At 42.6% G+C, this 24,664-nt stretch overlaps 1 protein-coding gene across 11 annotated transcripts in view; it reads right to left on the bottom strand.

The window, feature by feature from the left end:
* The window catches only part of APBB2 (amyloid beta precursor protein binding family B member 2), a 174,679-nt gene that overhangs the window by 120,891 nt on the left and 29,124 nt on the right, over nt 1–24,664 (bottom strand). For 4 of the 11 annotated variants that reach the window (XM_066631695.1, XM_066631698.1, XM_066631696.1 and 1 more), the window contains exons 1-2: nt 9,275–9,365; nt 881–949 (exon numbers count right to left, since the gene is read on the bottom strand). In XM_066631695.1, the coding sequence (XP_066487792.1) occupies nt 881–899 (19 nt within the window). In that variant the 5' untranslated portion in view covers nt 900–949; nt 9,275–9,365. Of the gene's footprint in view, nt 1–880; nt 950–7,831; nt 7,878–9,274; nt 9,388–19,994; nt 20,101–24,664 lie in introns of those variants that run through there. The other 7 variants (XM_066631689.1, XM_066631692.1, XM_066631693.1 and 4 more) reach the window with 4 other exon arrangements.

The raw sequence follows: 24,664 nt of genomic DNA, 5'->3' as shown, positions 1-24,664 counted from the left end.
TGAGTTTGGCACCGAGCTACACGATCATTAGCTACGCCATTGCTTCCTAAGATTTTTTGGCACAGCATTGAGTCACAACCACTGCAGAACACAAGGTGAAGCATGGCACTCAAAAGTTTAGGAACCCCTAATTTATAATTACTTCATCAAAATATAACTAGGATCTGAGGAGAGACCTACAGGCTTGCCAATCTCTTGCTGCCTCATAATACTAATTTAGGGACCAAGAAGAGCATTTGCAGGGGAAAACCGACATGTGAGAGGGAGAAACTCAACCCTTCTCCTTCTTGCTGATTTTCCCTTGAGTATGCCATTCTGGACCATTTTTAGTTATTTCCCCAGGTAGGTTCCAAAAACAGAAGTATGCCTAGCTGGGGGGGGGGGAACAGAGGGGGATTTGCAAGCGAGAATCAACAGATGTGTCAGGGGTACTTAACCCAACCTATGTATTTTTTTCTGCTCTATTTATGTAATGATATACTCCCCATGTTCCCCTCTGAATTCATGTTCATGTTATCTCAGAAAACACAGACTTGGAGACATGCTTCTGATGAGATAACATGGACTTCCACTCATGGCCAAGAGCACTACTGATGTTATGGTTAGCTGCAATTAAGCCCAGCAGGGAGAATTTGCACTCCCAGAAGAGAAGTTGTGTAGAAAAAGTGTACACGATTCCATGGCCAGCTCCCAAGTGCTTGACCATAGCTAAGAAACAGGCAGTGTTATGTTTGCATTGAACCTGAAACCTGGCTGATTAAAAGAAACAAGAAAAGAAAAAAAAAGTTTGTTTAAATCATAAGCACAAAAGTATGGGCCAGGCAGGAGAGAAAGCTATTAAGAAATGCCATTCATTGAAATATGCGAAAGGGCATCTGACCTGGAAGTACTTCTGACATGGATCACTGGGCTTCAGCAATGGATCAGGAAATAGATTATTATTTGAAATCTGAAAAGAGGGATCATTTTAAGAAATTAAAAACAAAGAAAGTCATCAAACAAAGCCAGCACAGCACAATGTTGATTGACATTAAGAACATAAGAACAGCCCCACTGGATCAGGCCATAGGCCCATCTAGTCCAGCTTCCTGTATCTCACAGCGGCCCACCAAATGCCCCAGGGAGCACACCAGATAACAAGAGACCTCATCCTGGTGCTCTCCCCTACATCTGGCATTCTGACTTAACCCATTTCTAAAATCAGGAGGTTGCGCATACACATCATGGCTTGTACCCCATAATGGATTTTTCCTCCAGAAACTCGTCCAATCCCCTTTTAAAGGCGTCTAGGCTAGACGCCATCACCACATCCTGTGGCAAGGAGTTCCACAGACCGACCACACGCTGAGTAAAGAAATATTTTCTTTTGTCTGTCCTAACCCGCCCAACACTCAATTTTAGTGGATGTCCCCTGGTTCTGGTATTATGTGAGAGTGTAAAGAGCATCTCCCTATCCACTCTGTCCATCCCCTGCATAATTTTGTATGTCTCAATCATGTCCCCCCTCAAGCATCTCTTTTCTAGGCTGAAGAGGCCCAAACGCCGTAGCCTTTCCTCATAAGGAAGGTGCCCCAGCCCCGTAATCATCTTAGTCGCTCTCTTTTGCACCTTTTTCATTTCCACTATGTCTTTTTTGAGATGCGGCGACCAGAACTGGACACAATACTCCAGGTGTGGCCTTACCATCGATTTGTACAACGGCATTATAATACTAACCGTTTTGTTCTCAATACCCTTCCTAATGATCCCAAGCATAGAATTGGCCTTCTTCACTGCCGCCGCACATTGGGTCGACACTTTCATCGACCTGTCCACCACCACCCCAAGATCTCTCTCCTGATCTGTCACAGACAGCTCAGAACCCATCAGCCTATATCTAAAGTTTTGATTTTTTGCCCCAATGTGCAGGACTTTACACTTACTGACATTGAAGCGCATCTGCCATTTTGCTGCCCATTCTGCCAGTCTGGAGAGATCCTTCTGGAGCTCCTCACAATCACTTCTGGTCTTTACCACTCGGAAAAGTTTGGTGTCGTCTGCAAACTTAGCCACTTCACTGCTCAACCCTGTCTCCAGGTCATTTATGAAGAGGTTGAAAAGCACCGGTCCCAGGACAGACCGCTGGGACTGGTCTTGGGGCACACCGCTTTTCACCTCTCTCCATTGTGAAAATTGCCCATTGACACCCACTCTCTGCTTCCTGGCCTCCAACCAGTTCTCAATCCACGAGAGGACCTGTCCTCTAATTCCCTGACTGTGGAGTTTTTTCAGTAGCCTTTGGTGAGGGACCGTGTCAAACGCCTTCTGAAAGTCCAGATATATAATGTCCACGGGTTCTCCCGCATCCACATGCCTGTTGACCTTTTCAAAGAATTCTATAAGGTTTGTGAGGCAAGACTTACCCTTACAGAAGCCATGCTGACTCTCCCTCAGCAAGGCCTGTTCGTCTATGTGTTTTGATGGATACTTTTATTTTGATGGATACTTTGATGGATATTTTGATGGATACTACAGTATTTTATGGATACTGACCACTGTGGCACATTTCAGGATCTACTGGGCATTGTATCGAATAAAGGTAATTATTACAAGTAAGGAGGGGAGAAATCTTATTGGCAACATTTGCTTTTCAAAACTCTCCATACACATTTCAAGAAGAAAGCTAGTACGATGTAAACCTATCTTATTCACCAGAAACAAACACCTCTACTTATATTTACAAAATTCTAATTCATACCATTCTAAATTTTCCACACTCAGAAGTTCTGTCATTTTTAATGGGGCTTACTCTCAATTACACATACACAGGATTGCAAGCCTGAGATCGAACTTAGTCACTGGTCTTAGTCTAAACTTAGTCTAAACTAAGACTGTACACTAGTCATGACTAAGCACCATGGAAATAACAGGGTTTAAATTAGTCGTGTCTAACAAATTTCATTAATCTCAATGGAACTTAATAATGACGAACTCCTTTGGCTACAACCCTTAGTTTTTTTACCTAATTTATATCCCATTCTACCCCAAACGTTCTAAGCGGCTTACGTTATAATTAAATATTACATGACAAAAAGATAAATCCCTGACTAAACTGATTTTTTCCTGAATATTCCATGAACACTTCCAAAATAGCTCTTGATCTATAGCAATATTTTTTCAAGCTTTTCTCCTGAAGTGCCTTAATATGAGTAGTAGTAATAGGAGAGACAGTTCAGTGAAACACGTCCTCTATTGCCGATTTCCCCCTTCACACTCATTGCTCATTCTGCACAGCAATAAAGCCCAACATAACATGCAAGCCACACAAAAAAATTTCAGAATCCTCTGAAATGTGCTGCGATTCCATGGTAGATATGCAGGGATTCCACGACAGCACAAAGTTTAAAAGCCATTGCCCACGACAATCACTTTCTCACATTGGCTGATGAAAGCCAACATTACATCCTATAGAGAAAGACATGTGGTAGAAGAGAGAATCCCATCTGTTTATTTTAATTGTTTTAAGCACTGATCTAATTAATATGATGCTTAGTGTATTGCTATTCACGTTTACCCATACAATTGCTCAAATGTCCAGATTGCTTGAGATGGTTCTCACACTTAAATTAATGAAGCATGGGGGTGGAGAGAGAAAGGAGAAAAAGAGAAATTGTTTTGTTTTGTTTCCAAATAGATCCCCAAGCAAAGTTAGGAATCAACACCATGAGAGCGATAGGGACCAGCATGTGGCACATTCTGTCTGATGGCTGCAGGGGAACTGGAAGAAGAGAAGAGGAATGATATACCCCAGGCTGTGGATTAAGCTGTAATAATATTATTGGTGCACAATCAGCATGGCATTGCCCAGGATAGGCTTAGCACTAGCATCTGAACAGGATTGGGCCATTAAGTATAAACTTTCTCATTAAAATCAATGTGTTTAACTGGATGGAACATGCCTGTATTGTGTGCAGCAACTGAAGCAGGCACAATTCAGAAGCATTACTAAATAGGGAAATCTAAGCTAACTTCCTTCAGTCAAAACTCCCAATTTTGGTTTCTCTTGATAAAATTTTTGGCAGTTTAAAACAAAAAAAAGGAAAGACTTGACACCTGGATTATGGGAAACTGCAAAAAAAATATTCCAGCAAAACGAAAACCACAGGGGCCTATAAAAGAAGGGGACAATTCACAGGAACTACTGCATAGTTCTCACATAAAAGAACAGATGTAGCTTTTGTGTGGCTCCCATTTCTCTGAATGGAAGAAATCCTCAGCGTGTCATGACCATTGTAATCAACTTCCTTCATTCCAAAAGTTTTCAAAATAGATGTGTACAGCGGCCCTGACCTTATATCTGGTCAGGGTGTCAGGTTAACCCAATGTTACCAACTTCAGGCCACCATCAAATATGATACCATACATCAGAGGTTACAGTTTAGATCCAGAAAATATTGATGTTGTCTAGGAACAATAATGATAATTTGTACAGCATTTTTGGAGTGCTAGACATGCTTCATATGCATTTTCTTACAATCTTTCAAAAGAAAAAAACCTTGTAAGTGAGCATTACTATCCTCATATTGCAGGGGGCTGAGAATGAGATGAAGTGGCTTATTAGACCTGTAAGGCAGACCACCTACACCATGCTAGACCACCAAGAATGACCTCCTTTTTGCAAGAGGCTGATTCGCAATTGGTCCAGTTTAAAAAGCAATAGTGGGTAAGTAAGTTCTAATGGCCACACTGCAGAATGACAGGGCTGGAAAAATCCTTGATGCCTAGCTACCCAATGCCGGTGGGCAAGACAAAACATGGGCTGCATGGATGCACAATAGAATGGGCAGCCCAATCCTTAGCTGCCCAGCACCCAGGGCTGCAGCAGCAGCAAAATGGTTGCTGCTGCATCCTATGGACACTGGAAAGCCAGCAGTGACTCCCAACATCTCCTTCAGAGAAGAGGTCATTTGTCCCCTTCCCCTGGGGCAAGGTAAGAAGCCCCACAATGGGGCTACCTGATGCTGCACTGGCTATTTAGCCAGCACAGAGTAAAGCAGTTCCATGTTGGGCTGGGAGACCTGATGTGGGGTTATGGATCTGGCAGAGCAAAGCTATAGATCTGATGGAGCTCTGGGCAGCTGTCTTTCTGCAGGCCTGTGCTGGCTTAGCGCAGGCTCGCACTGAACCTGCTCTGGTGCTGGACCGGCGGAGACATTACAGGCAGCCTTGCAGCATGTTTGAGACAGTGCACGCTTGCGCTGGCTGGTGCGCATTGCTCAGAATTGGGCCCTAAGGAAGTAGGCTTGGTGAAGTTCAGGAAAGCAAGGGCAAATGGTTGCAAATGGACAATAGATCAAACAGGATTTGTGGCCGATGCAGATTCCAAAAGAGCTAAGACAATGCTGCATAAACTCCAGTGTAGGAGCCCTAGCAAGATTTGTTTAGCCTGTCAGGAGCATACTCCTGTTGCCTTTTCATAGGGGCTTCTGGGAAGCTGGAGCCAACAGAGGAAGGAAGTGTCTGCAATCTGAGATGAGCTTGCATTCACAGGCGCAGTGGGGGTAAGTTCCCATCAGAAATGTGAAATGTTAGAAATCTGATACTAGCATCCAAAAATTAAATTTGAAATATTATTTCAGACATGTGCATGGACAGAACCACAAGCTGAAAAAATATTTGACTCTTCCCTAAGCATGCCGCTGTATAATTTTATATTTGGTCCAATCTGGTATGAGTCAAACTTCTCACTGATAGACTCTCCTTGCAACATGCACCACTTTTCTTACAGCCAGAGGCATGAGAAAGGCTTCACCCCAGCGCCAGGAGCAGTAACATCACAGCATCAGGCAATGTTTTGACATCATGCAATGAATTTTCAGCATTCATAGATGCACCTTCCCACCCCCACCCCCCATTAGTCGACTAAAGCAAGAGTTCACTGTATATCCATGGTCCTTCGGAAATGACCCTTATAGCTTTCACATTCAGGAGTGGGCCAAGGCAGAGAGACCAAATTAGCTGACTAATGAGCAAACTGACAATGAATGCCTTTACAGGAATTAGAACTACCACATAATCCACTTTGGTCTACTGCTAAACTATAAACCTGTAGGTCTCTCAGCTACAGTTGTGTGGTGACACACATACTAAAGCTGTAACTCCAAAATTACTCACTTGGTTCAGAAAGATCTCAATATTAATTCTACAACTAGGTATAAATTCTCGAAGGCAATTCTTTAATCTGCAGCAGACCATTTACACAGACATGTGTCTAAAGATTAGACAGATATTTTTCGCCAGAGAGCACGCATCAGCCTGCAGCAGCCTTGGGCTAGATAAAACGCCTAGACAAATCTCCATAGTCTGAAACATGGAGAAGTGTGGAGAAACCACAAATATAGCAGCAGCATCACCACCATACTGACTAATAAGTTACAGTATGTTGCAAAAAATGATTCCAAGGAAAACAATCATTGAAAATGTTCTGTTAAGAACACCATGGAGTAGAAAAAAAATTATAGTAAGGAAAAGCTACATAGCTCTATCTTCATAACCTAAGGCAACAGCAAAAAATGCCAAGACTTAACACAATCATCTAAAGTTGAGGGGGGGGAAAATTCAACAGAGATTGCACATTCCACCTTCTGAGAAGATCTGTTGACATACTTTGCAATATAACCAGCCTTAAGGCTCAAAGATTATCACTGATAGCAGTCACGGGGACAGCTATTTGTCAGCAGTTCCTTCAAGGAGATGAAAGGGCCAGGTAACAAACTTTAAGCAGTATAGAAACCTTTGCCAAAATGGACCTCAGAGAGAAACGGAAGCAAAACAAGGTCAACCAAGAGAAGCTAGCTGAACTGCTTTTCAGCAAGGAACATGCACACAAAATAGGCAAGCATTGAGTTTTAAGCTGGAAAAAAATAGAGCATGGGTGTCTCAGGTAGACTAAATCCATAAAGGGATTCAGCAGGAGATGTCCCAGAGATATACTTGATTGCTGCATAACACAGAGTCCCTATGGACAGTCTATGGTGATCTTTCATCTGTCCGTACAGCAAGTAAATGAAATAATAGACAATGCACAATTGTGGAACACATGTGGGAGAAGGAGCAATGTGAGTACATAATCCCCACATGACATCATGCAGGGATATTCTCCAGTCACTGAGTCTGAGTTACGAGTCGGTGACCCCATGACCAAACTCACAAGTCATAGCGTGCACCCTTCACAACACTACGTGAGCAAAATTTAGAGTCATTTCAAGTCAAGTCATGAGTCATTTTGAGAAATGAGTTGAGTTGCGAGTCCAGGACTTTCCTGAGCAAAACGTCACAATCTAAAAATCAAAAATTTCAGCCTTCCTCCTCCTCTCAGTCCAACACCTCTTGGAACCTACCCTCCCACCATGTCTGCTGCTATCTTTTAGAATGCCTGCTTCTGGATCACCCACCTGGTCTTTGGCGCGATGCAGAAGTAGCGAAAAAAGTAAGCCGGAACACACAAACACAAAAAGAGGGTCAGGACTCGAAACATTTCAAGTCCCACCTCTTTTTTTAAGTCACTGGCCCCGAGTTGCGAGTCAAGTTGGGGTCCATGACGTCATGACACAAGTCAAAAACAAGAGTTTTGCTCAAACTCAAATTGAGTCACTCTGAGTCAGGTGGCCACCCCTGGCAACATGTACACCTTCTTTTCTTCCTGTAGTTCTGAATCTGTGCTGAACCTCTGAACTAGGAGTTTAGAATCTGCATTCCGCAGATACACCCTGTAATATATTTCACTGAACAGCATTTTGTAAAGGATGTCAAACTAACTTTCTACAGATTGTTTATGACTTAAAATATTTACCTTCTTAACTCACTTTTGTCCAGCCCACAAGTGTACACATGTTTGGTTCATGTTGCATAAATGCAACATTGGGCAGAAATGCTAATTCAATTTTCTGGAAAGGGGGAACGCTGCAGATGTTACACAGAAGGAAGGAAAGAAAGCAGGAATGACACATTTCCTCTAAAAGCAGGAACTTGCACCTCTGATGAAGACACATGAGGCAAACCTATACCAGGAGATTATGAATGTCATCACTGAGGAAAGTACAAGGTTTTTTCCAGAGAGTGCAAAGGAAGTGAAAAAGGCAGAGGGAGTTACTTAAGAAACCTCTCCTCTGCCTAACATCTAAAGCCATCCTCTTTCTTTTTAATCAATTTAAAAAAAATATTTGGTTCATCCTCTTTCTCCACCGAATCCCCAAAACGCTTACTTCTCCAAGTAGAGAAAATATGCAGCTGCAATCAATCAATATACTAAGATGAGCTGTGCAATATTAAAACATTTGTTAATATAGAGGTGTTTCCCAAGAAATCAGGCCACTACTCCCTTTAACACACACACACACACACGCATGCGAGTGAGACAAAAAGTTGAATTTGTCGCTTTCGACTAGTAGTTCAAGTATACAGATCAACAGCTTGCACAGCATATAACATAAGAACATAAGAACAGCCCCACTGGATCAGGCCATAGGCCCATCCAGTCCAGCTTCCTGTATCTCACAGCGGCCCACCAAATGCCCCAGGGAGCACACCAGATAACAAGAGACCTCATCCTGGTGCCCTCCCTTGCATCTGGCATTCTGACATAACCCATTTCTAAAATTATCCATGTGCATACATGTGAGAAAGAGAATGATACTGGCTGCAGGATTGACGCCCCCCATGCAAGGTACCTATCATGGCTTGGTAGAGGTCAGGTACTGAAACTTATGCTGCCTCTGATCTTATCACGTGCTCTGCGCAAAACCAATGCTCTGAGAACACTGGTGCAATGGGGCGGGAGGGGATGGGACACTGCGCACTTTGCTGGCCTAGGGAGCAAATGCCTGCTCTGCTCAGGCTCTGGTGCCAACTTTGCATGTGACTGTACATATAGGGGCTACAGTGTGGCAATGAATTGAAGCAAGAGAAGCTTTGCATAAAAGATGCCATAAAACCCCAATATATTTGTTTGTGCAGCCATTTAAAGGTTAGATGGCACATTCAAACAGCAAGATTGCCAACACTTTTGCTTTCCTTTTAGTAGAATTATTTTAAAATGACCACTCTATTTGTGCTTTAAACTACTCCTAGGCAACTCTGAAACTGTAAAGATAAATTACCAATAAATCATGTTTTATACAGCAGCATCAATGGACACAGCAATTTAAAAAACTTTTTGGTCAGCCAAGACAAGCTACAGGGTTGGTTCTAAATGGACAGGTGGGAAGAGGACTTCTATACATACATAAATACATACATGAATTGCTTTGACGATAGTGAGCCCCTGGGTATCGCCTGCCCATAGTGCCAGTCAGCACATTATCTCCCCTGTTGTCAGCTGCTTTCAAAGCATGCGGCAGAACTGTCTTACTGGAGGAAGAGAAAGAACAAGAAGAAGAAAACAGAATGCAAAGATTTAGTACAATGCCTGCATTGTTTTCATTAAAATGCTAATGACCCTCTCCCTGGTTTTGGATAGCACAAGTTTATGAATTATTCATCCTCACACCAGCAGCAGAGATGAACCATGGGGGCTATCCAGGCAGAGCAAATTTACCATTTGCACTCGCCCCTCCACTGATAAGCATAAATAATTTCAAGGCAAACACCATTTCTTGATATACTGCCTCAAATGAGATTTCAGAACTTCACAATGGTTCAGAATGGGCTGTGGTTTTTTTCTGGGCATTGACTTTAGTTGTTAAGTAAAGCGTAACTATACAGCTTGGCAGTGGTGGGTAAATTACCACCATTCTAACAGAGCAGAGGCTGTGAACCATCAGTCTTGAATTATTGTGGAAGTTAGAAGAAAACGATTGCCACCTGCCCTAGGCTCCTTTACATTAAATATTAGTTAGACCCAGATCACTCAAGGAAGAGAGAGTCAAGCACAGGTAAGTCAGGAAAACCTCCCTAACAAAGGCACAAAATGTAATCCACCTTTTCAGCATTTCATAAGATCCAGATATACGAAGCACTTTTTTTTTTCCTTAATAAAAACTGCAGGCACACTTCACTCCTACACCAGAAAGGGCTTATTTTCAGAATCAGTGTTTGAATTGTAGGAGAGGACTGGGGGCCAATGATGAAATCGATAAACACAACCCTTCCTATCTTGCCCGCTTTCAGCCAAACTATGGCCCTCCCACACCCTTTTCAAACAGTAGAAGACAATGGAGCCAACACAAAAGTTAAGAGGGTATAGGCCCCCTCTGCTTCCCTTGTAATTTAAGAGCTGTTTAGAATAAGAATTACATGATATGGAGCTCCGTAGGTGACACTGAGCCAGTCACTATCTCTCACGGTTTTTTATTTGTTTTATTTACAAAAATGAGAAGTGCAGAAAGTGGTGTTATGTGCTTTTATTTTGTTATCACCGTTTTCTCTCTCTTCTATTTATAAGATAAGCAGGGCCCTAGTCAATCTAAAGCACTGGTTTCCAACCATGAGACTCTCAGAAGTGGTAAGAAAAACAAGATCACCTTTGATCACTTCCAGCCAGTAAGCATTCCCCCATGGTCTACCAGAGAGGGTTGAAGTGTCAGCAGTGGACAGTCCATTCTTCACTATCTCGGATAGTCCACGGGGCAGTGCTCGCTCAGGAGATGCTCCCCCATGGACCACCAGAGAGGGAAGAGACCACCTACAGCCTCAGCCAACAAAATCTTCTCTATAAATAATAAATCTAATATCTAATAAATCTTCTCTGATTATTACAAATTTAATTGTGTTTTTGTGCCTGCAGGGGTAGGGGGTTGCGTGTGGTCCTTGACGATTCCAATTTTTGCTTCAGTGGTCCACAGGCCACTAAAGGTTGGGAACCACTGAACTAAAGCCTAGACTCGACATCTCCACTATATTCCATGTGGCAAAATTGCTATGCCTTGTCAACCAGCTGATTTGTATCTCTATACTTGGCGTATTTCCTCTGACTTGTTAAAACAACAGGGATCTAGCGACAATTTGACTAGCTTCCCCCCTCTTCCTGCAGTCATGACCTCTCCTGCTCTCCAGCTCCTGTCACAGGAAAATTCAGCTGCTTTCAGGCAGGATCCTCCATATATTAAATTCCCTGCAAAATACCCTACATCATCTAATACAGCTAACAAGTGCCTCATATATTCCTGCAGCAGCGTTAAAAGGTGCTTACCACCATGCAATCCCACATAACTATAGCACCACATGATCAAGGTCAGTTGTGTGGTTCTCTTCCACTATTCCTCAAAACCTGATGGGCTGAAACATTGTTAAAAAGTGCACAGGAAATAATGGGTTTGAAGTCAACATTGGATGACAACAATTAGGATGACTTACAAACAATAGTTTATAGGTGTAAAATATAAGTCCTGACAAAAGCTGTGTCAAACATAAGTCCTGCGGGCCAGATGCAATCTGCAGAAGCTATTTATCCAGCCCTTGGGCTCTCCCAGCACCACCATCAGCTGCTGAGTTATGCTAAGGTGTCACTGCTGAAAGGGCTCCCACAGGTCTTGAAAATATGATCAAGATTTGCCTATTTTCTCTTCTGTCATTTGCACCTAATGAGTTCGAAAGTGAGAAAAAGTGTTTCTTTCGTGTCATAACCCGAGTTTGAGTTTGACACCCCTGGTTTATAGCAATGCTGTGCATGTTTTGCAGTGTACAGATCTTGTAATTTGTAATTATGTTCACTGTGACTTCAAAGCAAAGGTTTCTATGTGTACTACCCAGAGAATAGACTTCCGTAGCTATGGGCGGGGAAGACAGGTTCAGTCACCATGACCACCTCCCTCAGCACACAGAGGAGAAGTACCTCTGCATGAAGCTTATTAATGAAACCGGACAATAGATCCTGTATTATTTGAAGGCAATTTCCATTTTTAAAGAAAAAAGTATCAACTCTCCTTATCTCAAAAACCATCAGTGTTTTGACTGCATTCCTGGCTTGCCCTTGCAAAAACGCAAGGTATTTTTTTTCAAATGTATTTCAGGAAAGTTTGTGTAACTCAGATTGCATAACTGACCCATTTCCCCCCCCCCAATCCCCTCATTTTGCAAGCAAAAAATAAAAAACACAACAATCCTTAATTTTGTGATGGGGGAGACCAGGTGAGAGTGTGAATTCATTCAAATACAAGCCAGGCCAACTAGCCCCAGGGGCATGAAGGTTTGCTTGCAGAACTATGAACTACACTGTCCATCCTCCAACCTGCCTCCCGAATGCGAATCTATTTTCCCAGACATAATTTGTGAAGTTAGCCCAAGCATCACACACCAAAGGTCCAGAGTTGTGCCCCGAACATAAACCATCACACATACACACTGATATTGTGCACTGACTATTGAGGCCAGGTTTCTGAAGTAATTTGCTTAAGCTTTCATGGAACCTTTGGGCATTGAAAGTAAATGTCAAGTTCCATTTGGAAAGAAATATCAGTGCATTATTTTCTTTAAAAACAAAGCCAATTATGTTTCACAAGAATTCCAACCTAAACCTAAGCATGAGTGTTGAAATAATACCTCTTCAACTAAAGGGGAGCTTCTCTTGAACAAAAAATGTGTGCCTAACACCCAAATATGGGCTCCGTTTTTAATATAAGCTTGGCACATTTTTGTCTTGCTTTCTTTTAAAGAATTAAATATACCTAATCCCAGTGATGCCGTCCTACATTATTATCTATGAAAGAGTAAAACTAGTAAACAACTGCACTTCAGCTTGGGATTTGTTTTTAAATTGCTTTTTGAATTTCCTCCTGTTCACTCGTATGAGGTATGGATAACTTTCTGCAGTGCTTGGAATAATTGGTAACATCCTCAGAAAAACAACTGTGTTTGAAAAGGGTGATATACCAGGAGCTAAATTGCCAGTGCACTACCCCAAATGCTCAACTGCTGCTGCTACCATTCACAAAACTACACAAATGAGGAATTTTTGCTCACACAGATGCACCACAAGAGACTCTCATCTTCCGCTCTACACATAGCAACCCTACTGTCAAGCTGAAGAAGTTTCTCCCTGGGGGGTTCAGGTCTTTCCTTTGCAAAGTCTGAGGAAAGCAGCACAACACAAAGCCATGCTAATTCTGCAGGTGTTATTTTCCACTACCAATAATTTCCAACACTAAATTGGAAGGGCATGCTGCAATACTAGAAATATTTTCTTACAGAAATGGATTGTGGAGGGAGATTGTTTACGTATCCATGTATCCCACATGGATCTTCGATTGTGAGCATTCTGTTTCATGTGGTTGAAAATGTCTCCTTTAAAACATTAATTTTTCAGTGACAGTGTCTCATGTAGCCAATCAACTTTCCTACAAAATGCAGAAGGGGTTATGTAAGAACTTAAGTTTAATTCTGTGTAACTATGACACTGTCATATTCCTTGTCAGAGGGAATGGATGGGGACTGCCTGTATTATATCTATAGGTGATTTTCAATTATAGCTGTGCAAAGAGCTCTAAAGCGACACCTAGTGAGAGAACAAAGGTCTACTAATTCCAGTAAAGGGGAAAAAATCCCATGTCCTGGTTCAGAAAGGTCTTTGAAATCTAAATTCAATAAAAGTAATAATACTTAGCATTTATACATTAATTTAGAGCAGGGGTGCTCACACTTTTTTGGCTCGAGAGCTACTTTGAAACCCAGCAAGGCCCGGAGATCTACCAGAGTTTTTTTTACAATGTTCGTGCCATCATAACATATAACATTTATGTGTACAATGTATGTTGGTGTACCTTGAGCCCCACTGAGTATAACATGACTTACTCCTGAGTAGACATGCCTAGGATTAGGCTGTGATGCTGCAATCCTAGCCACACTTACCTGGGAGTAAGCCCCATTGAGTAGAATGGGCCTTACTCCCAGCATTTCCTCCCAGAGGCACCTGAAGGGGGGGGTCGGCACTCCGCGATCTACTCATTTTGCCTCGCGATCTACCGGTAGATCGCGATCCACCTATTGAGCACCCCTGATTTAGAGTGTTCAAAATACATATATAAATTTTTTATATGTGTGATGCTTCCCCAGATAGTGCTCAAAGTGATTACAGTTTTTAAAAAAATCAGTAAATAACATTTACATAAATCAACATTTATTAATTTAACTGAAATTTATTATATTTATGTTTATTAAAAACATAAATCAATGTTTTTAAAAGCAATAAACAGTTTATAAAAGTCAATTCAAAAAGTCTACTCTGGATCAGCTGTAGCTACTCAATAAAACCAATCTCCAGCATCCAAAACGCCAAGTCCCCTCCCAAAAAAAGCTCCTTTTGCTATGTCTTCTCTGGGTAAGCACCTCCATAACTGGATCACCACCACAAGTCATACCTCCAGCCACAGCTGCCCATAGTGCCTTCACCAGATTGTTTGGAGAGTCAGGGGCAAGGACCTGCTCTCTGCCAGAATAGTACCTTTCCACACAATGGGGGCGGAGCAACAGTACCTAAGTAAGCTTCACGTCTATACAGATAGATTTCTGAAGACCCGCCCACACATGTACAGTATATGTGTACATTGACAAATGTACCTGGGGAGCCTTTTGCCCCATGATCTAGAATGCTCTTTCATGAGGAGAAAGAGGACACTTTCACTCCTTCCAATCACTGGACCTTGCCATGCAATGTAGAGCACCTGAAGATGGCTATTTCCTTAGCTGTTGAGAACTCCTGACATCTGCTATGATATCCCTGAATTTTGTATTAGATACTGGGGATATTAGATACTGAATTAGATATTGGAGATATTTTAGTGTGTGCATACAGTTCATGTTGGGTCCTTCAATTTTGCATAAATTGAAAGTACACCCAGGAACTCACTCAAAGCTTCCCTTCAACTACGGATTCCATGCCAAGACTGGTAGCAGCAGGCCAACTGACTTTCAGGAAAGCTTGTCTGCCATACAGACCTTATTACTGAAGATCATTGGGCAAGATTCCAAATCATCCCAGCCCTCCCTCCCAAGTTGGAAAACCACTGTCTGATACCATCTAAACAAACTGGCAGGGATGGATGGATAAACCTTATTTTTGAACAAAATCCAATTATTTCCTGAAAAAAGAAAGACCGTTTTCCAGTTTTCCCTATAACAGATGGTAGGAAAGGAATCTTTCTTTGCCAAAAATATAATTTCCATGTGCATCAGATATAACATTCTTATGGAAAAGAAACAGCATCCTGATAGCTGTACTAAAGAAAAGTATGGACATGGTAGTAGAAATCTGAATTGTTACAAAGTCTCTCTTATAATAAAACAGAGCTTACTTTATGTATTTATTCACCCATCCATCCAAACCCTTCTGAAACAGGAAAACATAGTGAGCTTTTATGACCTTTTTATGCTCTTCTGATTACCTTGGACAACTACATGAATGGCAAAATAAATTATACACTGCTTGCCAATAGAATATTTACAATTAGCCTCTGAGTAGCACGCCAAGAAATAACACAGATTATATACCAGGTCAAATATCAGATAAATTCTAGTACCTTTTTATGAGCCATTGGTGTGGTGAAAAAGTGTCTGGTAAGCCAAAAGCAAGAGAGAGCTTGAGGGCCTTCCTTTTTATTTTTATTTTTTTCTCTTGAAGTACTACATAGTCAATTTGACAAAAGAGACAGTAAAAATGTCAACTGTGTGTATACTAAGCTTAAATGGTGCTGATGGGATACCAATACAAAACAGGGAAAAAGGCCAAGAAAGCAAAAAAAAAAAATCAAAAAATCAGCAGAACACAGTTATCCGTATCGGGGGACCTGAGAACACTTTCATATTTCTCTCAGACTGAACAAAGAGATCAAAGCAATCCATACACACTATGAATATGATTAAATCAAACTCTACAGGATCTCATAGAAGCCCTTTAAAAAACACAGATATTGTGTCCTTATCTGTTGCCCGCAGTGTTAGGCCATAATACACTACGGGCCCAATTCTATCCAACTTTCCAGCACTGATGCAGCTGTACCAACGGGGTGTGTTCTGCATCCTGCATGGAGGAGATAGTCACAGAGGCCTCCTCAAGGTAAGAGGACATTTGTTCCCTTACATCAGGGCTGCGTTGTGGTTGCATCAGCACTGGAAAGTTAGTTAGGGCCCTAAAGTCACAATCCTATTGGGGTTTTGGGCTGCCGGAACTAGCATTCTGCCAGAGCAAGGTCCATTATGGCTGCTGCAATCTGTAACACACTATCTTTCACAGTCAGGCCATCATTGCAAGTAGAGTTGTGCAAGCAGCCTCACAGCAATCTCTGGCGCCAGGTCAGCATGGAGGGTGGGAAGGGGACGGGGCAGATTGAGGCCAGGAAGGGGGTGGTATTGGCGACAGTGGCACCACAATATCCTATCCCCCTTCCTGACCTTGACTGCCTTCCCAGATCCACGTGGACTTGCACCAGCAAAATCGCTGGCACAGCTCCAAGTAGACCCATTCGAGTGGCAGAGGCTGATTCCCAGGCAAGGTAACAAATATTCCTTTACCTGGAAATCTCCAGGACTTGCCCTCAGGATGCAATGGATGCTCTGGTGGTGCATCGGTGGGGAGCAGGATTGATACAGTTGGACTGCCCATCCCCTTCCAGCCACAAGAACCTTGCCATTGCTGTCTGACTTTTGCTTGAGTACCAGCTCTCCACTGAAGCCCCTCTTTGAACCCACTGCTGCCCTAGGCCACACCATAGATCACTGATAATGTTCTTTGTGCTTCAGCACCATTCTTTCTCCTATTCTTGTTGCCAGCTCAGACTCCAGCTCCAGCCTCAGTCCCAGTGTTTGGTGCGGGACCTGCTCTTCGGCTAGTATAGGACTTTCTAGTTTCCTTACCTGAGGATTTGGACATTCTGTTTACTGAATATTTTAGACAGAAATTGTTCAAAACACTGCAGAATTCAATAAATAAGTTCCTGTTCTCTTTTGGCTTAACTGAAGAGATCCTGATGGAATCATCACACCTCCGTTTCCTAATGCAAATCAGAATGCAGTCACAGCAGTTCTCTAGTCACAGCAGACTCCTTTCATTGAAGACACTGCAGTACCTGGAAAGTAGCCATGGTCTCTTTGCAGAAGAGAACTTAAGTCTGGAAAGAGATGATACCACACTGCCTTGCTGCTACTGAAGAGACAGCTCCCGTTTCTTTCCCTTGTCTCCCACCTTCTACTAATGCAAAACATGTAACATGCTAACACTACACTTACAGCCCAATCTGAGCCCCCCCGGACACTCCGTAGCATGCAGCTGCATCAATGAAGCATGTGCTGCATGCTATGGTGGGGTGGAGAGAATGGAAGACAAAGTTTAAAAAGAGGTAAGAAAAAGCCTATGGGTCTCCTCAGTCCCAAGCCACCTATTGTGCAGGCGCAAGTCAGCGAAGGGGACAGGGCGAGATAAGATCCACATGTGCCTATCCCCTCCAGCCCGCTCTCCACTCTAAACCACCCCCAGGCCTCTCCTGCCACCAACCTACCTGTGTCAAAGTATGCTGGGCTTTGTGATGGCAGGAGCATGGCGCCACTGACCCATAGCATTGGCAGCTCTGAATTGCCTGGCAGCGGCATGCCACTTCCGGCAATGCAGCCGCATTTACAACAAACTCTGCTGTTTTACTCAATGGATAGGACTGGGCAGTTAAGTTTTTCTGCCTCAGTCAAGCTGCAGTGCAATCCTAAGAATGTCTAGTCAGAAGTAAGTCCTGTTGAATCACTCCCAGATTAACTGTGCATAGGATAGCAGCCTAAGTTATTTCTATCTGGTCCTTCTTCCTAGGAGCCCAGTGCAGTATATAAAGTTCTCTTTTTACCCCATTTCCTTTCTCATAACAACCTTGCCAAGTAGATAGGATGCTGAAAGATGATGACTGGCCCAGCAAGCTTCATGGCTAATTTGGGATTTAAAACTAGCTCTCCCCATTGGATAGGCTCCAATCCTAGCCACACTTTCCTTGGAGTAAGCCCCACTGAACATAATTGGATTTACTTCTGAATAGAAATGCCTAGGATTGTGCCCTAACTACCTATAAGTATAGGGCTTTCCTAGTTGCACTGCTTTGATTGTTGCAGCAGGAGCAGAGACACTTCGAATGTGGTCATTCATATTGCATCACACATTTTGGATTACTAAACATTACCATGGAAGAAGGCAGGGACAAGAACAAAGGTTTCCATTTTGGCAGCATCAACACAAATCTCATAACACCAAGCTCCAGATGAAGTAAATTTCTCCTACTTCCCAATTTCAATGAACAAGCCTAGTGAAGTAGGTTGCCTCTGCCCCTTTAATTCCTATGGAGCATGATCCTCTCCCAAAGTAGATTACTCAAGTTGGTGTAGTTTTCTGTCTCTGCTCCAGCCCAAGAATTTTGCCTCCTTGAGTTGACTGGACACAATGAAAATATCACATCAAAACATGTTTAAGGACAGTTGATTATACATCAGGCTTGGTGACTGACTAGCAAACTGAGTGGTTTGAAATGGATTTGTACCACATGGGTTGCTACAAAGGGACACCCATTAAAATTGAGTGGTAGAAGAGTCAGGACAGACAAAAGGAAATATTTTATGCCCCGTGTGTACATAAGAACATAAGAACAGCTCCACTGGATCAGGCCATAGGCCCATCTAGTCCAGCTTTCTGTATTTCACAGCGGCCCACCAAATGCCCCAGGGAGCACACCAGATAACAAAAGACCTCATCCTGGTGCCCTCCCTTGCATCCGGCATTCTGACATAACCCATTTCTAAAATCAGGAGGTTGCGCATACACATCATGGCTTGTAACCCGTAATGGATTTTTCCTCCAGAAACTTGTCCAATCCCCTTTTAAAGGCATCCAGGCCAGATGCCGTCACCACATCCTGTGGCAAGGAGTTCCACAGACCAACCACACGCTGAGTAAAGAATTATTTTCTTTTGTCTGTTCTAACTCTCCCAACACTCAATTTTAGTGGATGTCCCCTGGTTCTGGTGTTATGTGAGAGTGTAAAGAGCATCTCCCTATCCACTCTGTCCATCCCCTGCATAATTTTGTATGTCTCAATCATGTCCCCCCTCAAGCGTCTCTTTTCTAGGCTGAAGAGGCCCAAACGCCGTAGCCTTTCCTCATAAGGAAGGTGCCCCAGCCCAGTTATCATCTTAGTCGCTCTCTTTTGCACTTTTCCATTTCCACTATGCCTTTTTTGAGATACGGCGACCAGAACTGGACACAATACTCCAGGTGTGGCCTTACCATAGATTTGTACAACGGCATTATAATATTAGCTGTTTTGTTCTCAATACCCTTCCTAATGATCCCAAGCATAGAATTGGCCTTCTTCACTGCCGCCGCACATTGGGTCGACACTTTCATCAACCAGTCCACCACCACCCCAAGATCTCTCTCCTGATCTGTCACAGATAGCTCAGAACCCATCAGCCTATATCTAAAGTTTTGATTTTTTGCCCCAATGTGCATGACTTTACACTTCATTAATCTGTGGAACTCCTTGCCACAAGATGTGGTTATGGCATCTGGCCGAGATGGAAATTTGGGAGATTTGAGATGGGAGAAAGGGAATTTGACAAGTTTCTAGAAGAAAAATCCTTTATAGGGGACAATCCATCCTGGATTTAGAAGCAAGCTGCCTCGGAATGTCAGGTGCAAAGAAGTGGCAACAGGATACAGGTGTCTGTGTTCTCCTTGAGACATCTGGTGGATGCTGTGAGATACAAGAAGCTGGACTAGATGAGCCTTTGGAACAGGATCCAGTGGGCTCTTCTAACTATGGCTTGAGCTCCTCCTCTGGAATTCAATGCAGCTAAAGACTGGAGTGACCAGGAAAGAGAAAATGAAAACACACACACACAGCTCTAGGCTATGGTTTACTTGTGCTTACAGAACTCTTTCCACTGTCAGGATTCTAAACTAGCACAAAACACATTTTCATAGGACGCCTCAAATTTAGTCACTTTGTGGGGCCAATCAAACCAAACCAAATCAATCAAGTAAGTAGTTAAATACTTACTCTCCCCAGTCTTCGGTGAAGACTTTGACAGAAGGCCAGGTTTCTCAGCCCTTGATGCATGTGCCACGGGCAGAAATGATATCCTGAAGAAACAAATCCAGAAGTGCTGTTAAAAGGGGAGGAAAAAGGCAGAAAATGATCAACACAGAGGTAATTTTAGTTAGAAATAATTTATATATGAGCATTTTACTTTGAACGTGTCAACATTTTACATTTTTAGTATTGAAACTTTTTATTTGTGTTTTTTTTTTCCAAAAAAAATATTGTTCACAAATAAGTAACAAAAATAATCCAAAAACATCACACTCCCACCTCCAACAGGAAAGAAAATCCAATAAGAAGACTGCCACCTGAAGCAGACGTACAAAACGTAATGTGGACAAACAGATCGATAGAGAAAAAGGTGGGGGGTAAGGAAGAGAAGGAGATAAACGGCTACAGTCAGTATTCAATGAGTTGCTCAGACATGGGTGTCCCATTCAACTCCTCTGCTAAATAGTACCCCTGTGGCTATGCTATTTACTTCTAACAGTTCAGAAAGTGTGCAATCTAGATCAGTGTTTCTCAACCAGTGGTACAGGTACCACCTGTAAAGGAAACTAAAGAAAAAAATGGGACTGCATTAATTTCTGTATGTTGCACCAGCCCACATTTGTTTCCTACCTACCCTGCCACTCCAGCCTAGATCCCTCTTGGCTTCTTTGTCCTTCCTGAATCCATGTCTACCACTTCCTAAACAAAAACTCACTTGATCTCCATAACGGACCTTCATGTAGCTCTTGAAGTACAATTGTGTCAGCCCCACTGCCACTGCAGGCAATTTATTTTATTAAAGACTTTATAGGGCAGTGACCACCTTGAACCAAAGCCTGGAGTAGTTGCTCTGAATGCTGACCATAATATTGCAGGCTATTGACTTCCCACTGGCAAGTTGATTGTGCTTGGTTAGCCATTCTGGAGCAAGCCCATGAACTCTGATGACTCAGGGGCCAATTCTATCCAACTTTCCAGAACTGATGTAGCAATGCTAATGGGCCTTGTGCAGGCAGTCACAAAGACCTCCTCAAGGTAAGGGAATGTTTGTTCCTTTACCTCCAAGCTGCATTGTGGCTGCATCAGCACTGGAAAGTTGGATAGGATTGGGCCCTCAGATTCCAGCCTATTACCTTAGAAACTCAGTACTGTAAAGACATAAAGCTCCTCTTGGGCCCTTAAAAAGAGTACCAGTGGGAAACACCTGCTATACTATCCCCCTAAAGTGTTAGGGTACTTATTAAGGAAATTAGGTTATTATCAATTCCATAAAATGCCAAATGAACAAATTGGTTCTCTTCCAGTTCCTTGTCATGCTGTGTCAACAAACGTGATGATATGTAATTTACAGCATTGTTTCTGAAGCCTTGGCTACAACTCAAATAGGAACCCAGATAGTCAAGACTGTGGTCGATCACAGTCCTACAATGACTTTGGCTAATGCAACTGAAATTGCATTGTGCACTAGAACTCAAAAGCCACCCCTTGGAAAATGGTACAGAATATAGGGACAAAAAAATACTCCATGGAAGGCAAGTTTAGCAACACTTAGCACCCATGTGTTATAAAACTGAGAGGTCAAGGCTATATGCTGTCAAATCAGCTGGATTTGGTTGCTGGCTGGTTGGTTATATGGCAATAAACTGAAAGGAGCTTATTTCACTCCAGCACAGCGATTTTCAACGAATTTTTCATCTAATGGCAAACTGACAAGGCACTAATATTATAAAGTCACACCATCAGTTTTTTGACCATTGACAAGGCACACCATACTAACAGGAGAGGTTCACATCTCCCAGTGGCCCTACTAACAAATGATCCTCCCCCAAACTCCTGCAGCACACCCGCAGACCATCCGCGGCACACCAGTGTGACACTGCACAGTGGTTAAAAATGGTTGAGGAATAGCTATAGAAAAACATATTATTAAGCCTATTTGAGCATTCCACAACACTATCAAAGGGGTCTCCAATAGAGAAGCTGGATCACAAGACTGCTTGGGCCTTTTTTTGGGACATACCTGTTTATCACATGAGCAAACTAAGGGCCAATCTACAGATAGCAGCTAAGAAACTTTTTAAAAGCTCAGCCTATGTTTAACCCATTTTTGCCCAACCCACAGATGAAAACATTTGGTCCCTGTTGCGCATATGCAACGTTGGGCAGAAATGGCTTCAAGAAAAAACAAACTTCCTGCACATACAAAAACAAGCACTCCAGTGACCAGCTAGGTAGAATCCTCCTCCTTGACATACTAGTTTTCCACAGGCAGGGCACTTTTTAATGTGGAAGAACAAGAAATATTGGTATCCCAGTGTTTAAACAGTTCTATACTATCTAAATACTTAGAACAATTAGCTGGGAGGAACATTCCTAACATTAGCAAAAGTATTCAATATGACCTGTTAGGAGAATTCCACGTCGAACAAAGTGTTGAGGATTGCTATGTAATCCCCTCATTTTTCCTACACTGAAATATCTCACAAACAATCCCAATGCAAGTTTAACATCTCACACACACACAAATATTTTTCATTGCCTTAACTTGCTTTTTAAAAACTCAATTCCTGTATTGCTACATGGTCTGCAAAATGAGGGATGGAGAATGTTCAGCTAATAGGTGAGTAAGAAATCGATTTTTTAAATAATCTGCAAGGCAGGAAAATGAAAGGAATGTAAGAATTTGGCAGTGATGTTCAATTGTTTTATGGGCACTTAACCGGGATTGATGTTCTCTTTGCTTCCTACATTCTTAACAATATGCGTGTTTACTCTGAAGCAAGTCCCACTATGTTCAGGTAGGCTTATGAACTCTTGCATTTATGATTGCAGCCTAAACCACTGTTATCACCAGGACCTGGAACAAACAGTTGTGGAGAGCCTGTGTGTTTCCTGCGCTGGAGTTACATTCTTGAGATGGAGCTAAGGGCATGAGATGTCCCTGTGGCCACAAGAAGGGTTTGAGATGAAGCTGAAGAAACACAGTATGCAGAAAATCTGCTCTGCTGATCACACATGAGCAGATGACCAGGCTTCTACTAGTTATACCAGGTGTAGTCAATTTAAAGGGTTTGCACTGCCAGTCAATCACAGGAGCTAACACTGTGCTATTATTCCCCACTATGCCTGAGAGCTCTGAGGCCTGAGGCCTGACATTCAGGTCCAGGAGGTAGGCCCTGACCAACCCTAAGAATTCTGGCTTGGGTCTTGGGATTTCTTATAGTTATCATCGCAGAGATTCATAAGTAATGCACCTAAACTTCAAAAAAGGAGACCTCATCCCACTGGATGACTCCCTATTCTAGAGAAAAATGTGACAGGCTTTGAAACAGCTGCAATTATTTCATTTGGACAGCCTTAGATGCTACAAAAGTGCAATTAAATACGCAAGCCCAAAACCAAAAATGGAGAACTCTTATTTAACTGTCCCGATTGTGTTACGTTATTACATTTAATGCCATTTCCACAGTCCACTGAGAGAGGCTTTGCTAAACACAAATCACGGTGCTTGATCTTAGCCTCCTGGCAATGTTCAAGACCGCCAATTTTGTACTGTGCATGGAATGACAACTATGCATAGCATTTTGCTCAGAGGTACCACAGAACTCAGGGTCACCAGCAGCCATGACATCAATTTGGAAGGGCAGACAGACTAGCTAAGAAAGTAACAAAAACATAACCTCTTAACCTTCGTCCAGGATTTGAAACATTAATGAATTTATGACTGGAGAAATTAGAGTTGAGCATTCTTTATGTGTGGCATTCCAGAGCCTTTTAGGCTTCAGGAAATGACTATCCAATGCTGAGAGAGACTGGCAGGGGCCTGATGGGGGAAGGAGAAAGAGGAGAGAGACTGTAAAATCTCACCCTTTGAAAAAAGATTTGGAAACCTAGCATTTCCTGGAAAAAGGTTTCACTTCTCACAGCAACACAGTTAAATAGCTCTCAAACTAGAGAAACCCAGCTATTTTCTATCTAGACCCTGAGGGGGGAGCATGATTGAGACATAAAAATTATGCAGGGGATGGATAGAGTGGATAAAGAGATGCTCTTTTCCCTTTCACCGAATAAAATAACCAGGAGACATCTGCTAAAACTGAGTGTTGGGGGAGTTAGGACAGACAAAAAAAAATTTCTTTACTCAGTGTGTAGTTGGTCTGTGGAACTCCTTGCCACAGCATGTGGTGATGGCATCTGGCCTAGATGCCTTTAAAAGGGGATTGGACAAATTTCTGGAGGAAAAGTCCATAATTGATTACAAGCCATGATGTGTAATGTGCAACCTCCTGATTTTAAAAGTGGGCTACCTAAGAATGCCAGAGAATACAAGGGAGGGCACCAGGATGCACTCCACAGAATGCCTTAGGCAATTCCCTCCCATATGTACAGAGCTGCTCTCATGCAGCAATGTATGTGTAGGAAGTAATGGGTCCTGCTTTCAGTTTAATGCAGAACTGGGCAGCCAATCCTTTGCCGGCACACTGTTGCAAAGGTCCCATAAGGCACATCATGCCAGTACGGGGGGCCTGTCCTGTTGATGGAAAGGCCTGCACCAGCCTCTTGCTGCCAGTCAGAGTCCAGAGCCCACTAGAGCAGGTAGGCACTCTACTCTGCATGATGGTAGAAGGGGGCAGGAA

Source organism: Tiliqua scincoides, chromosome 6 (genome assembly GCF_035046505.1).
Source record: "Tiliqua scincoides isolate rTilSci1 chromosome 6, rTilSci1.hap2, whole genome shotgun sequence".
Taxonomy (NCBI): Eukaryota; Metazoa; Chordata; class Lepidosauria; order Squamata; family Scincidae; genus Tiliqua; species Tiliqua scincoides.
Note: the sequence above shows the minus strand (reverse complement) of the source record. Positions and strands in the feature narration are given on the sequence as shown.